Source organism: Thermobia domestica, chromosome 3 (genome assembly GCF_964235325.1).
Source record: "Thermobia domestica chromosome 3, izTheDome1.hap1.1, whole genome shotgun sequence".
In the NCBI taxonomy this organism is placed as follows: domain Eukaryota; kingdom Metazoa; phylum Arthropoda; class Insecta; order Zygentoma; family Lepismatidae; genus Thermobia; species Thermobia domestica.
Window position 1 is genome coordinate 149431595 of NC_137456.1, and position 24743 is coordinate 149456337.

General features: G+C 34.8%; 1 protein-coding gene across 15 annotated transcripts in view; it reads left to right on the top strand.

Annotated features, from left to right (window-relative positions):
- LOC145680804 (uncharacterized) overlaps positions 1–24743 on the top strand; it is a 296773-nt gene that overhangs the window by 252747 nt on the left and 19283 nt on the right. For 9 of the 15 annotated variants that reach the window (XM_081751866.1, XM_081751865.1, XM_081751864.1 and 6 more), the window contains 6 exons: positions 19994–20116; positions 20803–20925; positions 21612–21734; positions 22420–22542; positions 23228–23350; positions 24033–24155. In XM_081751866.1, coding sequence (XP_081607992.1) covers positions 19994–20116; positions 20803–20925; positions 21612–21734; positions 22420–22542; positions 23228–23350; positions 24033–24155 — 738 coding nt within the window. The remainder of the gene's footprint in view (positions 1–19993; positions 20117–20802; positions 20926–21611; positions 21735–22419; positions 22543–23227; positions 23351–24032; positions 24156–24743) is intronic. The other 6 variants (XM_081751869.1, XM_081751861.1, XM_081751860.1 and 3 more) reach the window with 5 other exon arrangements.

A 24743-nucleotide genomic window follows, 5' to 3' on the forward strand; every position in this document is an offset into this window, starting at 1 on the left:
GAAATCAATGGTGAATCTCCGATTGCGTTAACTTCCAAATTTACCCTATTTGGCTTCGGGCAGCGGGTCACCGGGCCGGAATATCGATACATGTAAAAGTAATCCAAAATGATCGATATTAAAAGTCAAATTCATAATTTCCCGTTCGCTGAGTTGAATGGTGACAGTTCCGTTAGTGATGACTTAATGCACCTATTATTTTATACCGGTTTGGGGGCAAAGTGGCCATACCGAGTAAGGTAAAAGTAATCAAAAATGGACGATATTAAGTGTCAAATCCATACTTTTTGCTGTCACTGAGATGAATGGTGACACAACCACAGGCGTTGTTTTCCAAATACTATCCTCATGCGAAGAATGGGTATATTCAGCAGGTATATAGTAATAACCGCATGCTCATGACTGGCGATAGTTCTCGTTGGTCCCTTCGCGATTCTCACTGACTAATCCAAGGAGCTCGAACCTAAATGAAGTTTTCTCTGCTACGCGGTGGTAACATCAATACCCGGACTATAGTTTTCTCTTTCGATTCGACGAAACCGTGCCGCCAGTAGCTCACTAGTGGAAATCATTCTATGCGTTGCTGTAGCGAAATCGACATTTACCAGCAAGTGGGCCAGTAGGTGTTGGCGACGTTTACGGCATGGGCTTTGAATTTGCACGGCGTAATTACAGCATACTATGTTATCATTTCTGTATTTTTCCTTTATTGTATGTTATTTCGTTTACTACAGGTCACTAGTTGTTGTCTAGGCTTCGAATGAATGAATTTCGGCGTGCACTTTGGTGTAAATGACCTTACAAAAAGAAGCCGGCTCGTTCTAAGAGCAAAACTGAATTTAGTAGATTTGAGTTATAGTTTCAGGTGACAGCTTAGGATAGGGGTAACGTTCTAGACTCAGGAGAAATAAGGTTCAAAGCCTAGATTCGAATCTTGGCCAAGAAAAAGGCCCTTTTTCCACAAAGTGTTCGTGAAGAATCGATGAGTGACTTCTGATGCTAAACGAACAATCCGTAAGAATGTGGAGGCAAACACCTTATCACAATAGAGACGATTTTCAAATGTTGGTTTGGAAATGTCAAATAATAACTATGGGGGATATTAGAGCAATCCAAAACACTTAATTGGTCTCTAGCATCCACGTTTCATGTTATTGTTCTTAAAAAACACTATACCTTTTGTTAAATATATTTTGGGTAGAGTAACCCTTGGTGTATTAGTGCCGTCCTAGACTTAAAAACGTAAAATCTCGGTTCCAATCCCCGACCGTTACTATATTCTTTCCCATGAAACATTCGCTATCAACGTTCCTTGGAGAACTTGAAGGCAAGAATCCGAATAAACAGTCTGTGCGGTATTCTTTACAGAAAGTAATAAATAGTTTTCACTTTTATAATTGTCTCACTTTCCCTCTCTCTATCTATCTTTTTTGACGTTTGCTTGTTATGGCTTGCATCTTTCTCTCCTCTCTCCCACTCTTTCTCAAACACACACACTCAAATACACACTCTATGACAAGGAAATAAGTAGTCTCTTTTTTCCTGTGCGTTACCGAGTTTCAATCGAGTTGAATTGTTGAGTTGATATTTACTTTAAGGTCTCGTTCACGCTATATGAGATGTGGACCTACTAATTAACATTGTATAAGAACCACATGAGCCGGGACCAAAGCTGAGTCTGCCACGCCAAAGGTAGGTCTCAATCGAATCACCGTGTGACTGTGATGACCCTTTTCAGTTCTAGCGTGTCCATATTATCATTACGAATATTATATCCAATATTATATCCATTAGAATATTATATCCACAATAGGTGGAATCGCGAGTGGATATCCGGAACAGACAAATGTTCAGAAATGTCTAGTAAATGGCATTGTTTTGGGTTATTTCAAGAGAGATTTTATGTATATTAATTTCACGCAAATTTATTTCCATCCCATAATTCTTCAATTTGTGTTATTAACGTATGAATACGACATATGCAAGATTTGCAAAGTTTATAAGGAGCCAACATCCAAGTTTCCTTTTAAACAAAGTAACTTTTCATTATGATACAATTTGGAATTTTAACCCTTCACAGCTACGGCGAAAAAATTTGGACTAATACTCTGCTGAGGCGTGTGAGACCCCGTCGCAAAAAGATCATATACTAATTCAAATAATTAAATTTTGTTCCAATAAAATTTACATACGTGTCAACTAAGGCACGATGGACCTTACAAACAGGTAACTGCTACTTTGGCTGATCTCGACAAATACATAAACTGTATTTCAACAAAAGAATCTCTTACACAGCACACACAATAATTTTGTTTTCCTGTCTGTTTTTGGGGACATAGCTGGCAACACCCTTTTCTAATTCGTGTTGTCTACTATAGGTTGTAGCATGGCGTCAGTGATGTATAATTGCAATGCGCCTAATACGTCGCTTACACGGATATTCTTTGCGGTTCCCAAATTTCTGGCAATTTTATCGCTATGTTATGGGCATTTGTACGCTCCTGTGGAAAGAGCGTCCTGCGTCTCTTGAACGCTTTGTATTCTCCATAGACATAAGCTGTAGAATGTGCAGGCACACCATCTTCTTCCTAATTGATCTCAGTTTCCTCTTAGGCTGATGCTTCGCCACATTCAACGATACCGTCAGACTTTTCCGACGAAAACGTTAATTCATTTTTACGTACATAACTGTGTTACGTCATCCACCAAAAGTTAGATTTCATTATCTGTCATACGTATTCCTGGCCATTGCGCATCAACTGAAGCACACTTTTCGAAAATGTAATACACATAGGTGGCAGAAACTTTGTCGGGAAATTCTCACTGCAGTCACAAAATAACTTACGTTTGCACTCTGGAGGGGTTTCACAGAATCATTTGCAAATACAATTACTGTAAATTGCGAGAGAGAACGGAATAATTTAGAAATCAATCTGATAACAGTCATCTTTTGCCCACCAGAGAATACCTAAGGTGTCAACGCTATCTGTTTTTTTCTTTGGAAAGTACCGGAAGAATAACTTGGCATGGGGTCTGTGACACCTCACCAAAATAGTTAGAGCTTAATGAAGTCTCTTTTTGATTGAAATTTAACAGCAAAATATGACTCATTAAATTTCTTTCTGTCATTTTTCTATATGTTCTCTTTCCTTTTCTTTTTTCTTCAGTTTGCATTAATAATCTGGAATTGAAGTATAATCTACGCTACATACTAGGTTTATTATAATGTAGTTCAGATCTGTACGTTTAATGAACACTACAGAATTTCCCAACCGAACCACGCAGAAAGACAGGATGTTTAATAAAGTTTTGGCATGATCCAAGATGTATCTCGGAACTTTTCAATTTCAAAGGAAATTCAGTACTTAACTTGAACACAAGTTTGATATTCATTATGAAAGTGACTTAATGAATGTTTCAATCATCCTCTACGTATTTATGTGAATAGTTCTGACAAAAATTAAAAAAAAACGTTATTTCTATATTACTGTTGTATTTCTGGAAACGGAACTATATACTATTAGTTTCTATCCTTATTACGTTTGAATTCAATATTGTTATCTCTGCTCCCTTTTCTTTTCTTCTTCTATCTCATTTTCTCTCTGAGTCTCACTACCGTACCTCTAACAGATATATAGTTGTTTCAATTTTTCATTGAGTTGACTTTAGTTGATTTTGAATTTAACGTCCCATTCAGCAGCGATTCTATATAGACATACTGATTAACGTGGAATCCGAACCACATGAGATCTTGCCGGGAAAGGAACCCGGTCCTCCAAAGTCGCGTACGCTAACCGCTTAGTCACGAAGGAGATATTTTTCATTTTTTGAGATATGTTTAAATTTCTCTCTACATCAAGTTACGAATCTCGTTTCATCTCCTTTTTATCTTTCACTTTATTGACATTAATACGTATATATTTTGATATTAGAATTGTGCTCATGTTGTTTGCTTATTTTAATATGGGAGAGAGGAAACGATGACAGAGAGCGGGTCTTTCTACTAGACGCGATTGTGGGATAAGGAGATATAAATTGGATGACCTAGGTGCAAGGTGTTAGCAGTGGCTTTTTTTTATGCGAATTGTATAAGTTTAGTATTGCACCATGAATATACTCAATCAGAAGTGTTTTGTAACGAAGAAATAACAACATAAATTGTGAAATCTCTTCTAACAAACTGTCGAGATCAGAGAGTCAGTAAATTTTACACTTTCCGCTACCGATTACCTCGAAACGCCTACAGCCAGATATAGCCTGGGATGGGACATAATTTTTTTAAAAAATGACAATGTCAGCAAAATGCAGACGTCTTTTAGTGTGAGAGATAAAAGGAATTAAATCTCTCATTCGTAGTTTTATTAATCTTGTATTTCTGAGTCTGTGTCAAAATTACTGACAGAAATAAGGACAATGAATTATGATTACTTTGTAAAACATTCCACTTTATTCACACAATAATTTCATCTTCCAGTTTGCGTAGTAGTGAAAAATTTTTCCTCTGAGACTTCTCATTGAAAAAAATTGCATACTTGACCGCTATATGCAGAAATGCTCTTAGACGGAATCATAGATTGGGAAAGGAAACAATTTTTCAATAATAATGATGATAATAATAATAATAATAATAATAATAATAATAATAATAATAATAATAATAATAATAATAATAATAATAATAATAATAATAATAATAATAATAATAATAATATAACAAGCACGGCCCCGTCTGTTTATGTTGCACAGGAGTCCCAAAAATCTACTATGCTAATGGTGTCCTTAGTCTGTGTTTCTCTCTGATTCCATTTCCTGTGCTGTTAGGCGTTTATATTAAACCTTTACGTTATCTAACCTATGTTCTTGTTTCATTTTTTAAAAAAAAAATAACGAAATTGCTTTCCTCCGATATCTATTTGTTACCATTCATCTCGTTTCAGCTGCTTAAGTAAGATCATTTTGTGACTTTTTGTGTCATCCATTCACTCTCAATAATAAAACGGTCATTGTTAACAAATTACTTTATTCTGTTTTTGTAGTTTGCCACACTGATATGCTTGTAACAGAATTGAGGAATTGGTCAAACGCCTTTCGAATTGTCAATCAACACAACGTCCGGCCCTTCTGGGTTGTCTACTATTTCAGGACAAGGAGATTTGCAGGTTGTAATGCCCTTTTGGAGACGTGTATACATACGCCTTTTTCTGCAAATTGCTAACAAAAAATACGGATCACTTCATTTTGTGTTTGGTATCTACCTGCAAAATTTCGTTGAAATCAGCGTGCAACACTTTAAGAATGTTACATCTTCCATATAAGGATACATTCCAGCATTCCGCTCATAGAACTACAGTAAATATGAAATCCTGAGTCAGGATGGTATGATTAGGATTTGAACTACGACCATCATCCCGAATGCAAACTATTCTTTTTTCATCTTAAGTACAGCTGCTGAATGAACTTCTTTTTTGTCTATTGTAGAATGTCTTAAAAACCCGTTAATGAAGTTATTAAATTATGAGTGAATAAGGGAGACCTCCCTTCTTGCTGAAAGGTTCTATTTTCAGGAGTGAATCACCTCAGGAAAATGTAATTATTGTTGCAACTACTGGCTAATAAGAAAAGGTTTAGAAACAGATTACTCAATAATAGTTACTAGAAGTTTGTATCTGGCATTCGAGCGTTGATCTCAGTGGTTTCATTAGAGCTGTTCTGGCATGCCTGGAAAGTTTGGTTTGACTCCTGCTCATTATTAACTATTTCTTTCTTTCGGTTTTCTTTTTGGTCTTCTACCAGTACATACATGTTCAATTTACTGAGAAACGAAAAGAAATATCAACACTCAAAATTGATAAAACTATTTTCTGAATATTATTGCTCGAAAGTATGGGAAGTTTATTGTGATTGCAAACAAATTAGAAAGCATTAAATGTGAGGGGGAAGTGACTGAGAGTTGAGAAAAAATACATTTTATACATGCATACGCTCCTTTCTATTTCCAGAGATGTAATTTCATTCATGCTCGCGGATTATTCTTGTCCACTCCATATATTCTTTTCATTTCTCTCTCTCTCTCTCTGTCCTTTCCGTTTTTGAGAAAATATTGTTTCTAAATATTTAAGAAAAAATATAATCTGAGAAACGAATCTTTTAGCATTTAATAACGCAAGTTCGAAAGAAGACTGGAGAAAATATTCCAAAACTCTATTATTGCTTCAACAATCATGATGACGAGATACTCTTTTGACTATCCAATGTCAGGTCTATGTCAAGAAAGCTATGTTGCAAAATGAACCGATCTTGGTCTATCGTTGCTTTCGAAGGATGTAGGTTATGTAAATATATGTAACCCAAACTTTAAGTTGAAACTAAAATACCTGTGGCCCTAGAAAAAATTGATTCCAAAAATCATTTATTATATTATGACGTGAGCAAAAATTCATTCACGGAATGCTAGTACTTCGTAACAGACCTTTGGGCAGCCTTTAAATTTTGCTTGGTTCCAGGACGGGCTCAATTTTGTTCTTATTTCGGATAAGTGACTAAATGAAAAAATAATAATAAAGTACACCTTGAAAGTTTAGAGCATAATTTGGGATGATGACAAGTTTGCCACTAAATATAATTTTTTTCATAATACAATTTCCCCATGCCGTAAACGTCGCCAACACCTAGTGGCCCGCTTGTCGGTAAATGTCGATCGTCGCTGTAGCGTCGCGTCGAAGTCTGCCGCTAATGTGCCACTGGTGGCAGGGTTTCGTCGAGTCGAAAGAGATATCTATAGTCGGAGTATTGAAGTAAGCAGCGTGTAGCGGCAAGGACTTCATTTTTGTCAATTCGTGGAAGAGAATCAACACAAACAATCGCCAGTCATGTGCATGCTGTTATTGTTATATATTATTATTCCTGACGAATTGTTCCAAACGTGAGCTACGGTAGTCAAGAATAACCCCTGCCTCTATATCATGAAGTGAAAAATCTTGAGATAAGTGCGTATAATTGTATCAATTTAGATAGCAACTGTAGCCGATCAATTGAAAGTGAATATAGGAGAAACATGAAATAAAGTAAATAGATACGTGTCGTTTTGTTATAAAATTACATGGCGAACGTATTTTATCTAATCTCAAGCGGTTATCATAGAATATACACAGTTACAGGAGCACCCTGCTTAGCTAAATCAGAAATACCTAAATGATTTATGTCTCTACAAGAGACGTGTTTTATAGATTCTCCTTAATGTAACAAATTACGCATACAGGACATTTGACATATTTTGGGGAAGTAATTTTGTTGTTCATTGGCATTTCGTCGCGGCTCTGTCGCTGGTGGGCTGCTGGTGGTATAATTATCAAAACGGAAGTTGTGCCACAGTAGATTGTCGCTGCGCGGCCACCAATATTTGGGGAGATATCTGTAGTTGCCCATCGGTGGTCTTCCGACGCCTACGGCATGGGGATTCCACAGAAAGAAAAGAAAGAAGGAAATTAGGATCTTGTAAAATGTGTGATTTTGTTGGTTGCTACATTTATTATCCCTGTGCTACATTTATTATACTAATATATTGAATAAAAGAAAGTAATGTCTCTTTTGATAAATATACTTAAATTGTATAATCAAGTACATTCATTAAAATGTGGACATTAATACTAACTGAATGACTAATACTCAAAAAGATCGGCAATCTCCTGATATTCAGGAGGTCCTGAGATCGATACATGTGAACAACCATCCTGACTGCGCAGTTGGAGAATATCATTAATATCTAATCCCTGGCTACCACATTCACTATTCCGACATAATCCATAGACAGCTACAGGTCAAAAATAGAGCAAAAAAGAAAAGAAAGAAAAAAGAAAATAAAAGAAACAAGTAAAAGTTAAAATGAACAGATCCTCAAAAATCACCGACAAAGTTTTTAATATTGATATTTTCCATATTGTTGTCCAATTTTTCACAGAAGCCTTTGTATGGTTCCTTTAATTAGGAAAAGACTTATTTACCGTAATCTTTCCTTTATTGCTTTTAACTTATGCTGTAGAATGAAAAATTCTGGAAATTGAGCGGCAGCTCGTTTGCAGTCTTTTTAAAACTAAACCCAACCTGGTCCCCCTCTATGTAGGCCTGCTTCTTAAATAGTATAGCTTAAAACTGGTATTCTCAATACTTTCAACATTGGGAATACCACCCACAGGTGATACCAAGTACGCTACAACACTGAAATCGACCCACATTAATTAATAAACATGTACATTCAAAATACAGAAAAGACTAATCAGATTTTTGAGTTTGTTTGTTGCTTAGAATTTCAGTGATATCATACAAATGGAAGGGGCTTGTTCCTACGCTCAAGCAAACCTTAGTGAATTATTGATGTGGATTAGTTAATCGTGATCGTGCTTTGTTCTTGAAGTATTTCATAAATAAAATGCTTATTCGCAGAGGTTGCGCAGAACATATCCTAAGTAATTTAAAAGAAACATTCTACAATACAGTATTTGGAAACCTTTGGTATTTTCTGCTCCCCAAATACCTTGCACTAGCAGAATGCCCTTTCTTCTCGCGGGCAGAAATCCCTTTCTTAATCTTGGACATAAAGGGCACCAGAACTGTCACCAATCCACTTAGGGATCTCAAAACAATGAATGTGACACTAGTATCATTCATTTTCAACTATTTTGCATGTCGTAACTTCCTCTAGGAGAACTACTGGGGCCTGAATTTGGATTTAAACGGTATCGGAAGCGCCACTATTCGTCACAGCGACCTCCAAAACTATGGACTCGACAATAATATCGATCATTTTCGTTCATTTTTATATATCTTTCTGTTCATCTCCCCTAATTTGCATTGCCAGAGTGAGATAATAAAAGCCATTCTAGGCTAGAACCTCATCCATGATGAAAATTTGATCAAGATGAGTTGGGTGGCTCAAGAGTTATTAAGTCATTTTTATGTGCGTTTTATTCCGTATTTTCCTATATTTATTTCAGCGTGAACGAGGACTAAATATTTACCTTTCAAGTTCCGTAACAGTAGCCATTTGAATATCATCTTCAATTATCTTGCTTTTTAAGTTAAGTTCAGATTGGATTGATAGGGGTTTTAGTAACTACTTTTTCTTTCAAAACAGGGAAACACCTTTCGAATTCGAAGATTTGAATTTCCAAGTGAGTAGGTTTAACACAATCATACTTGACTCAGTTAGGACTCGAGAATTGTGTGCAAGTTGTGGGAAGTAATTTCACCATAGTGTGCATCGAAATAGAGATGGACATAATTCGTCACTCTGTTCTCTATTTTCCTCCAAATTAAAATAAGGTAATGCTTCGTAGAGACGCATATTATATATATATATATATATATATATATATATATATATATATATATACCACGTGCTGCCTGAGTATAGAATGGGGAAAGTAATGCAATTTAAACAAGTTGCAGAGTACTTCTCCAGATGAGAGATGAAAATGATTTGCAGAAATTATAATGAATGCTATCTACATGTGAATAACTGCAGAGTGACAGAAAAGTAGGTATACAATCCTGCATCTATTAAATGTAACATGTTAATTGATTAAGATAATGGATTTACTTCCTTCGGTTTGTTCTTAGATTAAAGATTAAGTGAAAATAAATTAAGAACAGATAAGGAAGAAACTAAGTCAATACCTATATGGATAACAATGAGTAAATGATATAAAATGTCATAACCAGTCAATACAAGACTGTATACCTGCTTTAGGGCTGCTCTGTGGAATTGAGTTCTCTGTATCAGATTTGAGGGTCTCGACCAGTGATTTATACAGAATTTTGAACTTAGGGGATATTCATAAAATTTGGGGGCGGTGGGTGCAATCTTGCATTAAGGTCGTATACTACTATCGTCTTTTTAATTAGTTCTTTTTTTTACAAGCTTTAAAACTCGTTGATGCAACGAATGATTGCATTGGATTTCGTTTCTCAGCCAGATCAAATTAGCGTCGACTCTCTCAGGTTGGTGTGACGTGGAGTCAAAATCATTGGCAATCGATTGTCAAACGTTGTTGTGATGATCACAGCCGTGTAAATGTTGATTTACATTCAATGTTGAGTTGCGTGCTTCACTTGAAAATTTGTCTTGTCGAAAGTAAGTTGGTTTATTCTATTGGCACTAAAAACAAGAATTCAAAATATTTTAGAAACCACAATAGCAATATTTTTAATGGTGTCCTGCTGTTTTGCCTAAAAACTCTGCGTCACTTTGTAGAAATTATAATAAATTATCTAATCTTTGGGCAGGATGAGAGTTCCGGTACTGTCTAATCTTTGGAGATGAGTAATTGTGTGCAGGGATAAATTTCTGCCAGAGAATTTATCTTTAATTATTGTAACAGATTCTGTAAGAAGAATAACTATTTCTTTAAGTTTTATCATATATTTTAGATATTATTCTGCTTGTTCTTTTCGGAAAAATGACTAAATACAGTTATGTTATTAACAATTTTATTCACATCTGCTTCAGTAAAAATGAATGTGTTTTAAAAACATACATGCAGAGAAATGGAAAATTGATTGACGTAATTGGAAGAAAGCCGTTTGACATTGAAGCTAAAATGAAACTAAATATACTTTGGTCTAATATCAAGTCATTTCACAACAAAATTTTATTCAGCTTTCCAGTTGTTCACCTCCAACAAGCTAAGGCTCGAAGTACGTAAAATGTGCAACAGTTCACATCCTTAGGACATGTTTGGCAATATATCGAGCAAACAATGCAAAACGATGCATAAGACAATCCTTATCTGAGCTTTTGATATGATTGAAACTATAAGAAACATACAAATATTCAATATTGATATGGATATTTTGTATTGCAGCTATTTACGCTGACAATATAAATATGAAAATAGAAGAATATATTATACTGTTGCAATATAGTATAGTAAGTTATGTATGTAAGACATATCAGGTGATAACGTGGTGTCAAGAAAGGAGTTGTGATGTAAAATACTAACATTCTTTCAAAAGAGTCGTGGGGGCGCGGTGGTTCAGTGGTAGAGCGTTCTCCTCCGGTGCTTTGGGGTCCAGCTCGCGCCATGAGGGTTTTGTGGTGGACAAAACTGTGCTAGTGGGTCTCTCGGGTCCTCCCGTCTGCTCCCACTTTCCACATACCGCAATTTCACTTATCTCTCATCATCACCGTCTCCTTTAGCCTATTCGGCATAAACGTGGGATGTAAAACTTAAAGATTTCATTTCATTTCATTTTTCTTAAGAGTTGCCCAATGCATCCTCTTGCATTGTTTAATAAATATATGGCTAATCACATCTTGAGAATTTTAACTGTGGCACCTTATATGTACTGAGATTCATAGCATGTTAGAGATTAAGTACTGAAAAAGTGAATAAAATCTTGATGTGAAATAACTTGATATTGTACCAAAGTAAATTTATTTTTTATTTGTCTCACTTACAATGTCGAACGGCTTTCTTGCAACTGCGTCAATCAATTTTCCGTTATTGTGCAGGTATTTTTTAAATCTATTCATCGTTACTAATATAGTTATGAATAAGGTGCGTTGCAAAATGATATGAACGAGACCAGATATCGTCATATCGTGTGATCGGAAAAGAAATGGAAAATGGAAGGGAGGGTGAATGACACAGTGTTGTATTTATGTTACACGAAAAGAGGTACTGCAGAAATGGACACGTATAGAGGACAGAGCGAAACAAAAATGAAAAATCAGCCCAAGAGACGTGTTGCAAAACGATACGAACGATGACATGTTTAGTGTAATAACATGTAGCTAGGTCGCTGCTACAGAACATTGAGGCCGCTAGACGAGAAGACGAAATGTATAGCAAACGAGTGATAGAAATGTAAGCTAGTGTACTACGGCGAGGACGTCTATGTGAGGTGGCGACTAAGAGAAGCATATTGGGCCGTGGCAAAGTATTGTCTGAGTGCGAAAAGGGGCAAATAGTGGCATATAAAGAAGAAGGTGTATATGTTAATGACATCGCACGTCGAATTGGGCAGAGTGCCTACGTCCTGAAAAATTTTCTTAAACTTGGGATGCGGTATGGAGTAAGGAAATCATCAGGAAGACCGCGTTAACTAACGCCACAACAACAAAGACAGGTTGTTCGAAAGCTAAGTTGTGCTGGAATATCCCTTACACAGTTGGCAAGAGACCATAACATTCGTGTACATAAATCTACCCTATCAAGAGCTTTGAAACGCTGTAATCATCTCTGATATAAGAAGCGCAAGCGTCAGCCACGACTCACCGCGCAGCACAAGAAAGGACGGGTGATCTGGACCAAAATACATGTGACCTGGAAGCAGAACTCACGTCGTTTCATCTTCAGTGACGGAAAAAAATTAACTTGGATGGTCCGGATGGCTGATGATACTATTGGCACTATCTGCGGAAGTAGAATCAGATGTTATCTAAGCAACATAAGGAAGACAGTCGGTAATGGTGTGTGGGGAGGCTTTGGTCGTTATGGTATAACATCGAATTTCCTACATCTCGTGGTATAACATCGAATTCCCTACATCTCATATGACATCAACCACGTACCAAACAGTACTTGCGGACAATTTGTTGCCATTTGCCTCCCGAATTGCTGGTCCGGATTGGATCTTCCAACAGGATAATGCCACGATCCACGTTGTTGGAACTACCAGGGATTGGTTTCGGGAGAAAGACATGATTGTCCTTGATTGGCCTTTCAATTTCCTAGACAAAAAACCGATGGAAAATCTATTGGAAATATCGTGTCGCTCAGTGATCGCTATCGGTACCCAGTACAACAATGTTCGTGAGTTGCAGGATGCCATCATCGCTGCATGGAATCAAATTGATGTGACTCTGCTGCAAACGCTGGTAAACATTATGTTTAATCGAGTGTTCAAGCTGATGTTATGCAGTGGTTCATTTATTGACTATTACAACTAGCTATTGTATTGCGTTCGTATCATTTTGCAACAGTCATTATCGTGTGGTTTTGATTGTTTTTTGTTTTTAATTTGGCTAGCTGTGGAAATGAGTGGACTATCCATGGTCTGTATACATATCCTCCTTATACATCTCTAAATATCAAAAATTCCATCCGTGACGTGCACTTTCTAAAGTTATGTTATATATTTAGATCGTTCGTATCATTTTGCAACATACCTTAACACTGCTGATGAAGAACTGTGTCCTCATCATTTTCCGTAGAAGAACAAGAAGAATAACTTCTAAAATTGATGCTGGAACTTGAAGAAATAGTAACACTTATTACAGCCTCTGTTAGAATTACCAAACAGATTATTATGAATGTAGGAGAAATTTCAGGACTACAAACCCTAAGGAAACATTCAGACAAAACGGAATAAATTCAAATGACAGAGTCATACGTGCAGATTAATGAGGAATGATTACTTTTTACTTCAACTGCTATTTATCTTAAATGTTATCTGAAATTCTTCCCTTTACGGAAATAACACTTTTTTAAAAAGCTGAAAAACCAATAGAAAACGTAAGACTGTTATTGTAAGTATATAGTTTACATTTTGATGTTTCCTAAAGAAAATCTTGATCAGTATTTCAGAAATAAAATAAATATTTATACATTACTCAAAATATGCTACCACACAACAACGAAAAATCAAATAGCATTACACGTACTTTCCGTAATTAAAATGAATGGTTTTACTGTAATATGCAAAACGTACTTCAAATCTATTAAAGGTATAATAAATAGAAATACCCAGAACATTTTATATTGCGTGAAAGTAATTAATGATAATCTGTCCTTTTATTAAAACATTTTTACCTTTCATTAAGTTTCAAGCATTTTGAAAGGAAAGAAAAGGTTAATTCAGTTGTACAAATATATATAGTATTTTAGAAAATATGACAATTGAAGGGAAAAAAGTCATAGCTAAAAATATGCACTGCTACATCCACTATATACTCTTGTAATTTTGCCCCTTTTATTTGTCCTTGTCAAATTTTTCCTTGCATTTTCACTGCTTGGATTTAGTTGCCACCCTCATTAATACAGCCATTTTATACATGTGTTCCAATCTGCATACAAACACGTTAGGAGTAAGGTTTTCGGTGATGCACTTTCCTAAACATTTCTTCCTTGCTTAGAATTCTCTGTTGCCGAAGATTTTGAGAATGGGAATTCCGTTCTGCCTAAAGATAATATCATTTAAAATATCTTCTACAAAGTCTGGAGGGCCTTTAGGCAGAACGAGAATGAATCTTTTTTAATTTTGCACCCCCCTTTTTGCACTGGGCTGCTACTATGATGCTACTGTGCTGCTACGATCTATGTTTGCATGTGCCGATCAAAACAACATAGAAGGACCTGTACTGCTACTAATTCTGTAATACTTACACATTTCCACACTCATTTTGACAGCAAAACGAACAATATCATTCTAATAGAAATCGGTGTTTTTTATTGTAAGAAGTACATAATTTACTAAAATGTTTACACTAGCACAGAAATATATTTTTTCTAGTTTGTAAGGATGTTCATTTAATAAAACTGATATATAACTGAAAATACTCTGAAAGTCTCTTGATATCTTTTATGATTAATATTGAAACATATACCTTTTTTGCAACAATAAGACTCAGGTAATTTTTCTTAGAAAAATGCTTTTACTCCGCGTATTATGTTTTAACGTAATTACACACAAAAATTTCCATATTTGCTTCAAGATTCTGTTGCGAACATACTAATAAGTACTTTTGTGTTTTAAGTTTTTACTTACTTAGATTTAATACACAGTACTTTGGTATTCTAACTACATACCTTTCCCTTATATTTCACACAAAGTACAGCGATCTATCTGTTATTATTACGTGTAAAAACAGAGCATCTGTTACCCTTTTCCCTTGTTCTTGAGTCTTCAGATCAAAGAGTATGATTCACTTTACAACGTACAAGAGCTTCCACAATCGATTTCGAAAGACAAGGATTTTATACTCGTTTCTTCATATTGCATCTAATTAGCTACATTGCTAGCTCTTTCAGAAAATTTCTTCATCTTCTCATCCATGAAGCATACATGTTTTTGTTTCAAAAAAAGGAATGAATGCATTCATTGCCACTTTATATTTTACATTTATTCAATGCAAGATTGGCTAACAGTGAGTTTGCCGCTTGCATTTAAAATGTCTTAATATCTCATCAAATTTATCCACTTCCTCTCTAGTTTTGTGATAATAACATTTTATTTCTGGCTTCTTGTTATAGTTGTTTTCCTTTTTCCTTGCATCGTGGTGCATCAAAATAACCAGAACAACAGCTCGATTCTTTGGAACGCAGTGTACTAAAGTAAGGTCAATCTGAATACAAACATTTACGATTAGGTTTCATTTGTCTTGGTATTTGACGTTTGTTAAGGCACATCGTTCTCACTGATGTCGCATCTTTCTGAAGTACTTGCTCAGATAAAGGAACGGCGGTGAAGTATTTAGCGAAGGTGAGATTTCTGGACGAGATTTGCGAAGGCTATACCAGGTCTATAATAATAGACGATTCCAGATTATTGTGTATAGGTTTTCTCTTCTTGTACAACAGTTGTAAATAATGATATTAACTGGATAGCTTGCAATGGATCGCACAGCCAAACCAAAAATTATGCCGTACGTGGCATATTCTGCTTGAACGAAGTGTCAACGAAAATAAAAAAAATGTTTATATTCTAGTATTTGTAGTTCTTCCGCAGTAAAAAATAATCATCGTACGACATCCTTCCACTCTCTTAATGAGGTTAGGTTTTTGAATTATGAAATCTCGACCTTTAATTAGCTGTCATTTGTTACAATTTTTTCTAAGAGTTTTTATCTTCTATCGATTTTCTTCTTCTTCTAATTATATATCATATTGAACAATATCATATTGAACAATATCATTGTTTTTTTTGTAGCTAGTCGCAAATGGCTTATTGTTTACACCTTCTAATAGAAAAAAGTAGTTAATATACTGGCGTAATGAAGGATTGAAAGAAGTTCTATATGATGTTTTTTGTGTTTTGTTATTAAAAATTGCAAAAACGCAAGGAGATGAGCGATTCTAATCATTAGGTATGATGAAAATTAGATAACTTTATTGATATATTAGTGTTAAACTGGTAACGTATAAACAGGTAATACAGATTGAAAGAGAAAATTTAAATATAGATTAAGAAATATGTCGATGATGATGGAAAATCAGGTCAGATGCACTTTCATATCATATAACTCGAACAATAGTTATACAAATGAGGTTAGTTGATGTTCTCACCTAGGGGCCACTCTAGGATTTGATGGAGACAGTGTGAGCCCACTTGAGTAATAATTGAATTTCCTTTCCAAACGATGGAAACCAAAGAAATTTCATTATGTATTTCAAAATCTCTCAGGAGTTACCGATCTAAGGGGTCAGGGGGAGCAGTGCAGCAGTATAGTGAATAGAGTAATGACACTGGTGGATACTAATAGCTAGATGGTGTAAAGTATAAAAGACCGCTTTTACGAAGAAGTAGAACAGGCATATGACCAACTCCGCGATACCATATGAAATTCTAATAGGGGATTTTAATGCGGAAGTTGGACGAGAGGATTTTTTCATACCGATTATAGGGAACGAAAGTCCGTATATGGAAAGCAATAACAGCGTTCTTAGACTCGTGAACTTTGCAACAACCATAAAACCCTATCGTGAAAACTACAAAATTCCTCCATCGTAACATTCATAAATACACTTAGAACTCACCAGACGGAAATCCACATAATAATTTTGATCACGTTTTAGTACAAGAAGACAATCTTGCATAATTGATGTTCGGTCGTTTAGAGGGGCTGCTTGTGACAGTAGTCAGTACCTGGTAGCAGCGATAATACTGTAAGAGAGAGATTATCGATGAATAAAAGAAATATTCAATATCTGGAAACGGAGAAATTAAATTTAAAGAAGTTATAAAAGAGCCAGGTAAAAAAGGAATACAAGATTGAAGTTTGAAATAGGTTCTTCGTTTTAGAAGACTCGAAGTGCAGTAGTTTTGAGGATCCTTGGATTAAAATTATAGATAGCATTACAATTTCAGCGAAAGAAATATTGGGACACGCGGAAATACGTAGGAACAAACCATGGTTCGACCAAGAATGCATTAAACTAGCAGAGAAGAGAAAAACCTAGATTTTATTCACTACTTTGACAAATTGCGTAATGGATATGGAGTTCAAAATTAACAGTGTAAATAGAGTTTTTCGTGAGTCTTTTAATTTATGAAAACTAAAATTTGTGTTTAAATTCATCATTACATATAAGTAAACGTGTATGTCCCAAAATTCTTTTTTAATACCTGAATATTGTTGTTTCTAAATTCAGTGATATAAAAGCAGATGTTATTTATTATGTAATCTGCACGGTAAACAGTTTACCCGTGTGAAACGAATATTGACACAACTGGCGCATCAAGATTTCTATCATGTAACATTGATAAAGGGATATATGGGTATGGGTACGGGAGTTCAAGATATATATGGGAAAAATAGAATATCTTACATGCTTTTATATTTTGACTTTCATTGAAATGAATCTCCTAGGGGGGGGGTGATCAAACACCTTCCATAAGCTTGTTCTTCTTGTGAGAAATTAGTTTTCTATCTTGTTGCCTCATTAAAACTTAGGGACATAAGTGTGCCTGCTCATCAATCTTATTCTTTTCCGTATTTTTCAATTATAAATTTCACATGTCAGTAAGAAAATGTAGCTACAGAGTTTAATATTAGAAAGAAAAAAACATAATAATGTTTCCCTATTTGTTATGCAGATACTCTTAGTAATTGAGCGTCTTTTCCCCTCGACGGATAACAGCTCAATACATAACAACGGACTATGGCCACGTTCACTGCAACTTAGTGCAACAAAATGCACTCACATATGTTGGTTTCTTATGTTGATGATTACTTTCGATTGAAACATGTTTCGTAGAGTAAATTATTTAATTAAGATATACCTTTGAAATACTATAAATATGTAATATATTATTTATTTGGCGTGTATTTAACCCTAAAATCTATCAAGATTTTCTCGTGTACTCGAACTCCCGGGTTTACAAGTTTTGATCTTCCATACTGTCTACCATTTGACTACTTCGAGATTATGTGTTATTCTTTTCTTGGTAGTTCATGGAGAGGAAATGTGACGGAATTTTAAAATAAGCGTTTTCGAAAGCAATATTGAAACATTTGCTCAACATATACAGCAATCAAGTTTATGATGACATTTTACCTACAGCACAGTATCATATAACATACAAAGGTAACCAAGAAAATTCTGCGCCTTTTCACCAATTCCATTCGAAATTCAATTGGTCGCCTGACATATCTGGAAAATCACGAGTAGTCCCCATCAGCATAGGCGAACTTCTGCCAACGTTCTGCAAGGCCATGGATGCCAACGTTCAGCGATAGAACTTGGCGGGTCATGAATCGAAGAAGTCTCAAGTGTATTTTAAACATCTACCAGGGATATGAACTGGCGTCCACTAAGGTGATTGTCCAAGGAATGGAACAGGTGATAACCAGACGGAGCAATGTCAGGAGAGTATTGCGTATGGAATAGTGTTTCCAATCCAAGGCGTGCAATGCTGTACTCGGTCACCCCCCCCTAGAAACGTGAGGCTTAGCGTTTTCCTGTAAGAGGAGGACCCTTATCAGATTCAGAAGCGCTGGCTCTAGAGTTTTAAGTGTTTCTTTAACATGACTCAACTGCTGACAGTACATAGTTGTATTGATAGTGTGACCAAATTGTAGCTATTCCTGATCCACGATGCTGCAAGCAGTTCACCAAACACGCAAGAAGACCTTCTTATGGTGCAGTGTTTGTTTCGGCTGCTTTGGAACTGGCTCATGAGTAGATAACCAATTATAGCCGTGCAATGGAGCCTCAAGCAGTACCCACTTCTCATGATATGTAAACACCCTGATGAAAAATGGCTGCTTCCTCAGACGAGACATCAAAGTAACACAGGTGCCTGCTCGCATTGCCTTCTGCCCAGGAGTAAAATCATAAAGGATCTATCGGCCCAAATATGTTTCCCAAGTTCAGGGAGGTGCTGCCGGATGGCATATCCACTCACACTGAATTAGAGTTATGGCTCCTTGCACTGATCTGTGTTCGTCTCAATTGCAGCCTAAAAATATTCATTTTTATAGCGTTGTTCTTCCGGCACGTGGTGCGTCACCGAGTGTTTCGTCACCGTACTGAAACATTTTAAACCACCGATGCACTCTCCGCACAGTCACGACATCCTCCCCAAAGGCCAGGTATATCATCCATGCCGCTGCAGCGGCGTTTGTTCCAGGCGTGAACTCCTACGGCATACGAGATAATTATTTCGACTTATTCTCTGAAAATCAGTATGGGTTTCTGTGGCTAGAGCTATACTAGAAGATATGAAATGCGTGAAAGGTTCGTGTGTCTAATTCACAAGTTTTATATTCTTGAAAACTTCATATATGAATATTTTTCCTTTTACATTCGAGGCTTACATTGTTTCCGCTACATTTCCACATAAACTGATTAATTAAAGGAACCTAATTTTAACAACTCACTAGGATGTTTTAATGAACATGAATCAGATATTTAATTCCCGAGTTGTGATTTATTGTTTTAACCTCTCTAGCATTCTTTTCGGCGAGACACTGCTCTTAATCAGGCATTTGTATACACGTGTTGGACAATATTTTTAATGCTTTCTCATGTGGACATGTTCCAGTGTTTATGATTTGTTTATGGGGATCGTGTTACGGAAGAGTATATTCAATAATCCAACAGATAGATAATAATAATACACTACTGAAAGTCAATATATTTTTAAGTTAGTTAGAAGAAAGGATTTTATTATATAACTTACTTTAATACGTTTTCGAAATAGTTACGTAGTATAACATAAATCTTTTTAACGTTTTACCTTTGAACGTGAAATATATTTTATTCTTTAATAGGTAACCGAACATGTCAAGCAAATGAATTTCAATGCAATAATGGACAGTGCATACCAAGTATTTCGGTGTGTGATTCATTCAATGACTGTAGTGATGGGAGTGATGAAGCGAAATCTATCTGCCGTAAGTTTATCCATTGTTTTTTAATTTTTCATGAGTTATTGTTCATGAACTCGTACAGCATACAAGATAAATTGTCGACTTATTCTGTGAAAGTGGGTATGGGTTGCTGTGGCTAGAAATATATTAGTATATATGATAAGCATGACGATTTCGTGTTCCTGATTCATCAGTTGTATATTCTTGGAAACCTCATATATGAATATTTTTCCTTTTAGATTGGAGGATTACTCTGTTTCCGCCACATTTCCACCTAAACTGATTCATTAAAGAAATCTAATTTTAACAACCCATTTTGATGTTTTAATGAACGTGAATCAGATATTTAATTCCCGAGTTGCGATTTTTTTGTTTTGAGCTCTCTAGCACTCTTTTCGGTAAGACACTGCTCCTAAATCAGACATTTGTATACACGTGTTGGACAAAATTTTTAATGCTTTCTCATGAGGACATGTTCCGGTGTTTATGATTTGTTCATGAGGATCGTGTTACTGAACAGTATATTCAATAATCCAACAGATAGATAATAATAATACACTACTGAAAGTCAATAAATTTTTAAGTTAGTTAGAAGAAAGGATTTTATTATATAACTTATTTTAATACGTTTCTGAAATAGTTACGTAGTATAAAATAAATCTTTTTAACGTTTTACCTTTGAAGATGAAAGATATTTTATTCTTTAATAGGTAACCGAAAATGCCAAGCAAATGAATTTCAATGCAATAGTGGAAAGTGCATACCAAGTTTTTCGGTGTGTGATTCATTCAATGACTGTAGTGATGGGAGTGATGAAGCTAAATCTATCTGCCGTAAGTTTATCCATTGTTTTTTTAATTTTTCATGAGTTATTGTTCATGAACTCGTACAACATACAATATAAATTTCCGACTTATTCTCTGAAAATCATTATGGGTTTCTGTGGTTTGAAATATACTAGTAGATCTGAAATGCGTGACGTCTTCGTGTTCCTGACTCATCAGTTTTATATTCTTGGAAACATCATATAAGAATATTTTTCCTTTTAGATTGCAGGCTTACTCTGTTTCCGCCACATTTCCACCTAAACTGATTCATTAAAGAAATCTAATTTTAACAACTTACTATGATGTTTTAATGAACATGAATCAGATATTTAATTCCCGAGTTGTAATTTTTTGTGTTAAGCTCGCTAGCATTCTTTTTCGTGAGACACTGCACCTAAATCAGGCAATTGTATACACGTGTTGGACAATTTTTTTAATGCTTTCTCATGCGGACATGTTCCGTTGTTTAGGATTTGTTTATGAGAATCGTGTTACTCAAGAGTATTTTCAATAATCCAACAGATAGATGAAAATAATACTCTACTGAAAGTCAATATATTTTTAAGTTAGTTAGAAGAAAGGATTTTATTCCATAACTTATTTTAATACGTTTTCGAAATAGCTACGTAGTATAACATAAATCTTTTTAACGTTTTACCTGTGAACATGAAAGATATTTTATTCTTTAATAGGTAACCGAACATGTCAAGCATATGAATTTCAATGCAATTACGGACAGTGCATATCAAGTTATTCGGTGTGTAATAGATTCAATGACTGTAGTGATGGAAGTGATGAAGCGAAATCTATCTGCGGTAGGTTTAACCATTGTTTTCTTTATTATTCATTGGTTATTGTTCATGAACTCGTACAGCATACAAGATAAATTTTCGACTTATTCTGTGATAGTCGGTATGGGTTTCTGTGGCTAGAAATATATTAGAATATATGATAAGCGTGACGACTTCGTGTTCCTGATTCATCAGTTGTATATTCTTGGAAACCTCATATATGAATATCTTTCCTTTTAGATTGGAAGATTACTCTGTTTCCGCTACATTTCTTCCACCTAAACTGATTCACTAAAGAAATCTAATTTTAACAACTCATTTTGATGTTTTAATGAACGTGAATGAGATATTTAATTCCCGAGTTGCGATTTTTTGTTTTGAGCTCTCTAGCACTCTTTTCGGTAAGACACTGCTCCTAAATCAGACATTTGTATACACGTCTTGGACAATATTTTTAATGCTTTCTCATGAGGACATGTTCCGGTGTTTATGATTTGTTTATGAGGATCGTGTTACTGAACAGTATATTCAATAATCCAACAGATAGATAATAATAATACTCTACTGAAAGTCAATATATTTTTAAGTTAGAAGAAAGGATTTTATTATATAACTTATTTTAATACGTTTTCGAAATAGTTACGTAGTATAACATAAATCTTTTTAACGTTTTAGCTTTGAACATGAAAGATATTTTATTCTTTAATAGGTAACCGAACATGTCAAGCAAATGAATTTCAATGCAATAGTGGACAGTGCATATCAAGTTATTCGGTGTGTGATAGATTCAATGACTGTAGTGATGGAAGTGATGAAGCGAAATCTATCTGCGGTAGGTTTAACCATTGTTTTCTTTATTATTCATTGGTTATTGTTCATGAACTCGTACAGCATACAAGATAAATTTTCGACTTATTCTGTGAAAGTCGGTATGGGTTTCTGTGGCTAGAAATATATTAGTATATATGAAAGAATGACGACTTCGTGTTCCTGATTCATCAGTTGTATATTCTTGGACACCTCATATATGAATATTTTTCCTTTTAGATTGGAGGATTACTCTGTTTCCGCCACATTTCCACCTAAAGTGATTCATTAAAGAAATCTAATTTTAACAACTCATCTTGATGTTTTAATGAACGTGAATCAGATATTTAATTCCCGAGTTGCGATTTTTTGTTTTGAGCTCTCTAGCACTCTTTTCGGTAAGACACTGCTCCTAAATCAGACTTTTGTATACACGTCTTGGACAATATTTTTAATGCTTTCTCATGAGGACATGTCCCGGTGTTTATGATTTGTTTATGAGGATCGTGTTACTGAAGAGTATATTCAATAATCCAACAGATAGATAATAATAATACGCTACTGAAAGTCAATATATTTTTAAGTTAGTTAGAAGAAAGGATTTTATTATATAACTTATTTTAATACGTTTTTGAAATAGTTACGTAGTATAACATAAATCTTTTTAACGTTTTACCTTTGAAGATGAAAGATATTTTATTCTTTAATAGGTAACCGAACATGTCAAGCAAATGAATTTCAATGCAATAGTGGACAATGCATACCAAGTATTTCGGTGTGTGATTCATTCAATGACTGTAGTGATGGGAGTGATGAAGCTAAATCTATCTGCCGTAAGTTTATCCATTGTTTTTTTTATTTTTCATGAGTTATTGTTCATGAACTCGTACAACATACAAGATAAATTTTGACTTATTCTCTGAATGTCAGTATGGGTTTCTGTGGTTTGAAATATATTAGTAGATATGAAATGCGTGACGTCTTCGTGTTCGTGACTCATCAGTTTTATATTCTTGGAAACATCATATAAGAATATTTTTCCTTTTAGATTGGAGGCTTACTCTGTTTCCGCCACATTTCCACCTAAACTGATTCATTAAAGAAATCTAATTTTAACAACTTACTATGATGTTTTAATGAACGTGAATCAGATATTTAATTCCCGAGTTGTAATTTTTTTTAAGCTCGCTAGCATTCTTTTTGGTGAGACAGTGCACCTAAATCAGGCATTTGTATACACGTGTTGGACAATTTTTTTAATGCTTTCTCATGAGGACATGTTCCGTTGTTTAGGATTTGTTTATGAGGATCGTGTTACTGAAGAGTATTTTCAATAATCCAACACATAGATGAAAATAATACTCTACTGAAAGTCAATATATTTTTAAGTTAGTTAGAAGAAAGGATTTTATTCCGTAACATATTTTAATACGTTTTCGAAATAGCTACGTAGTATAACATAAATCTTTTTAACGTTTTACCTTTGATAATGAAAGATATTTTATTCTTTAATAGGTAACCGAACATGTCAAGCATATGAATTTCAATGCAATAATGGACAGTGCATATCAAGTTATTCGGTGTGTAATAGATTCAATGACTGTAGTGATGGAAGTGATGAAGCGAAATCTGTCTGCGGTAGGTTTAACCATTGTTTTCTTTATTATTCATTGGTTATTGTTCATTAACTCGTACAGCATACAAAATAAATTTTCGACTTATTCTGTGAAAGTCGGTATGGGTTTCTGTGGCTAGAAATATATTAGAATATATGAAAAGAGTGACGACTTCGTGTTCCTGATTCATCAGTTGTATATTCTTGGAAACCTCATATATAAATATTTTTACTTTTAGATTGGAGGATTACTCTGTTTCCGCCACATTTCTTCCACCTAAACTGATTCATTAAAGAAATCTAATTTTAACAACTCATCTTGATGTTTTAGTGAACGTTAATCAGATATTTAATTCCCGAGTTGCGATTTTTTGTTTTGAGCTCTCTAGCACTCTTTTCGGTAAGACACTGCTCCTAAATCAGACATTTCTATACACGTGTTGGACAATATTTTTAATGCTTTCTCATGACTACATGTTCCGGTGTTTATGATTTGTTTATGAGGATCGTGTTACTGAAGAGTATATTCAATAATCCAACATATAGATAATAATAATACACTACTGAAAGTCAATATATTTTTAAGTTAGTTAGAAGAAAGGATTTTTTTT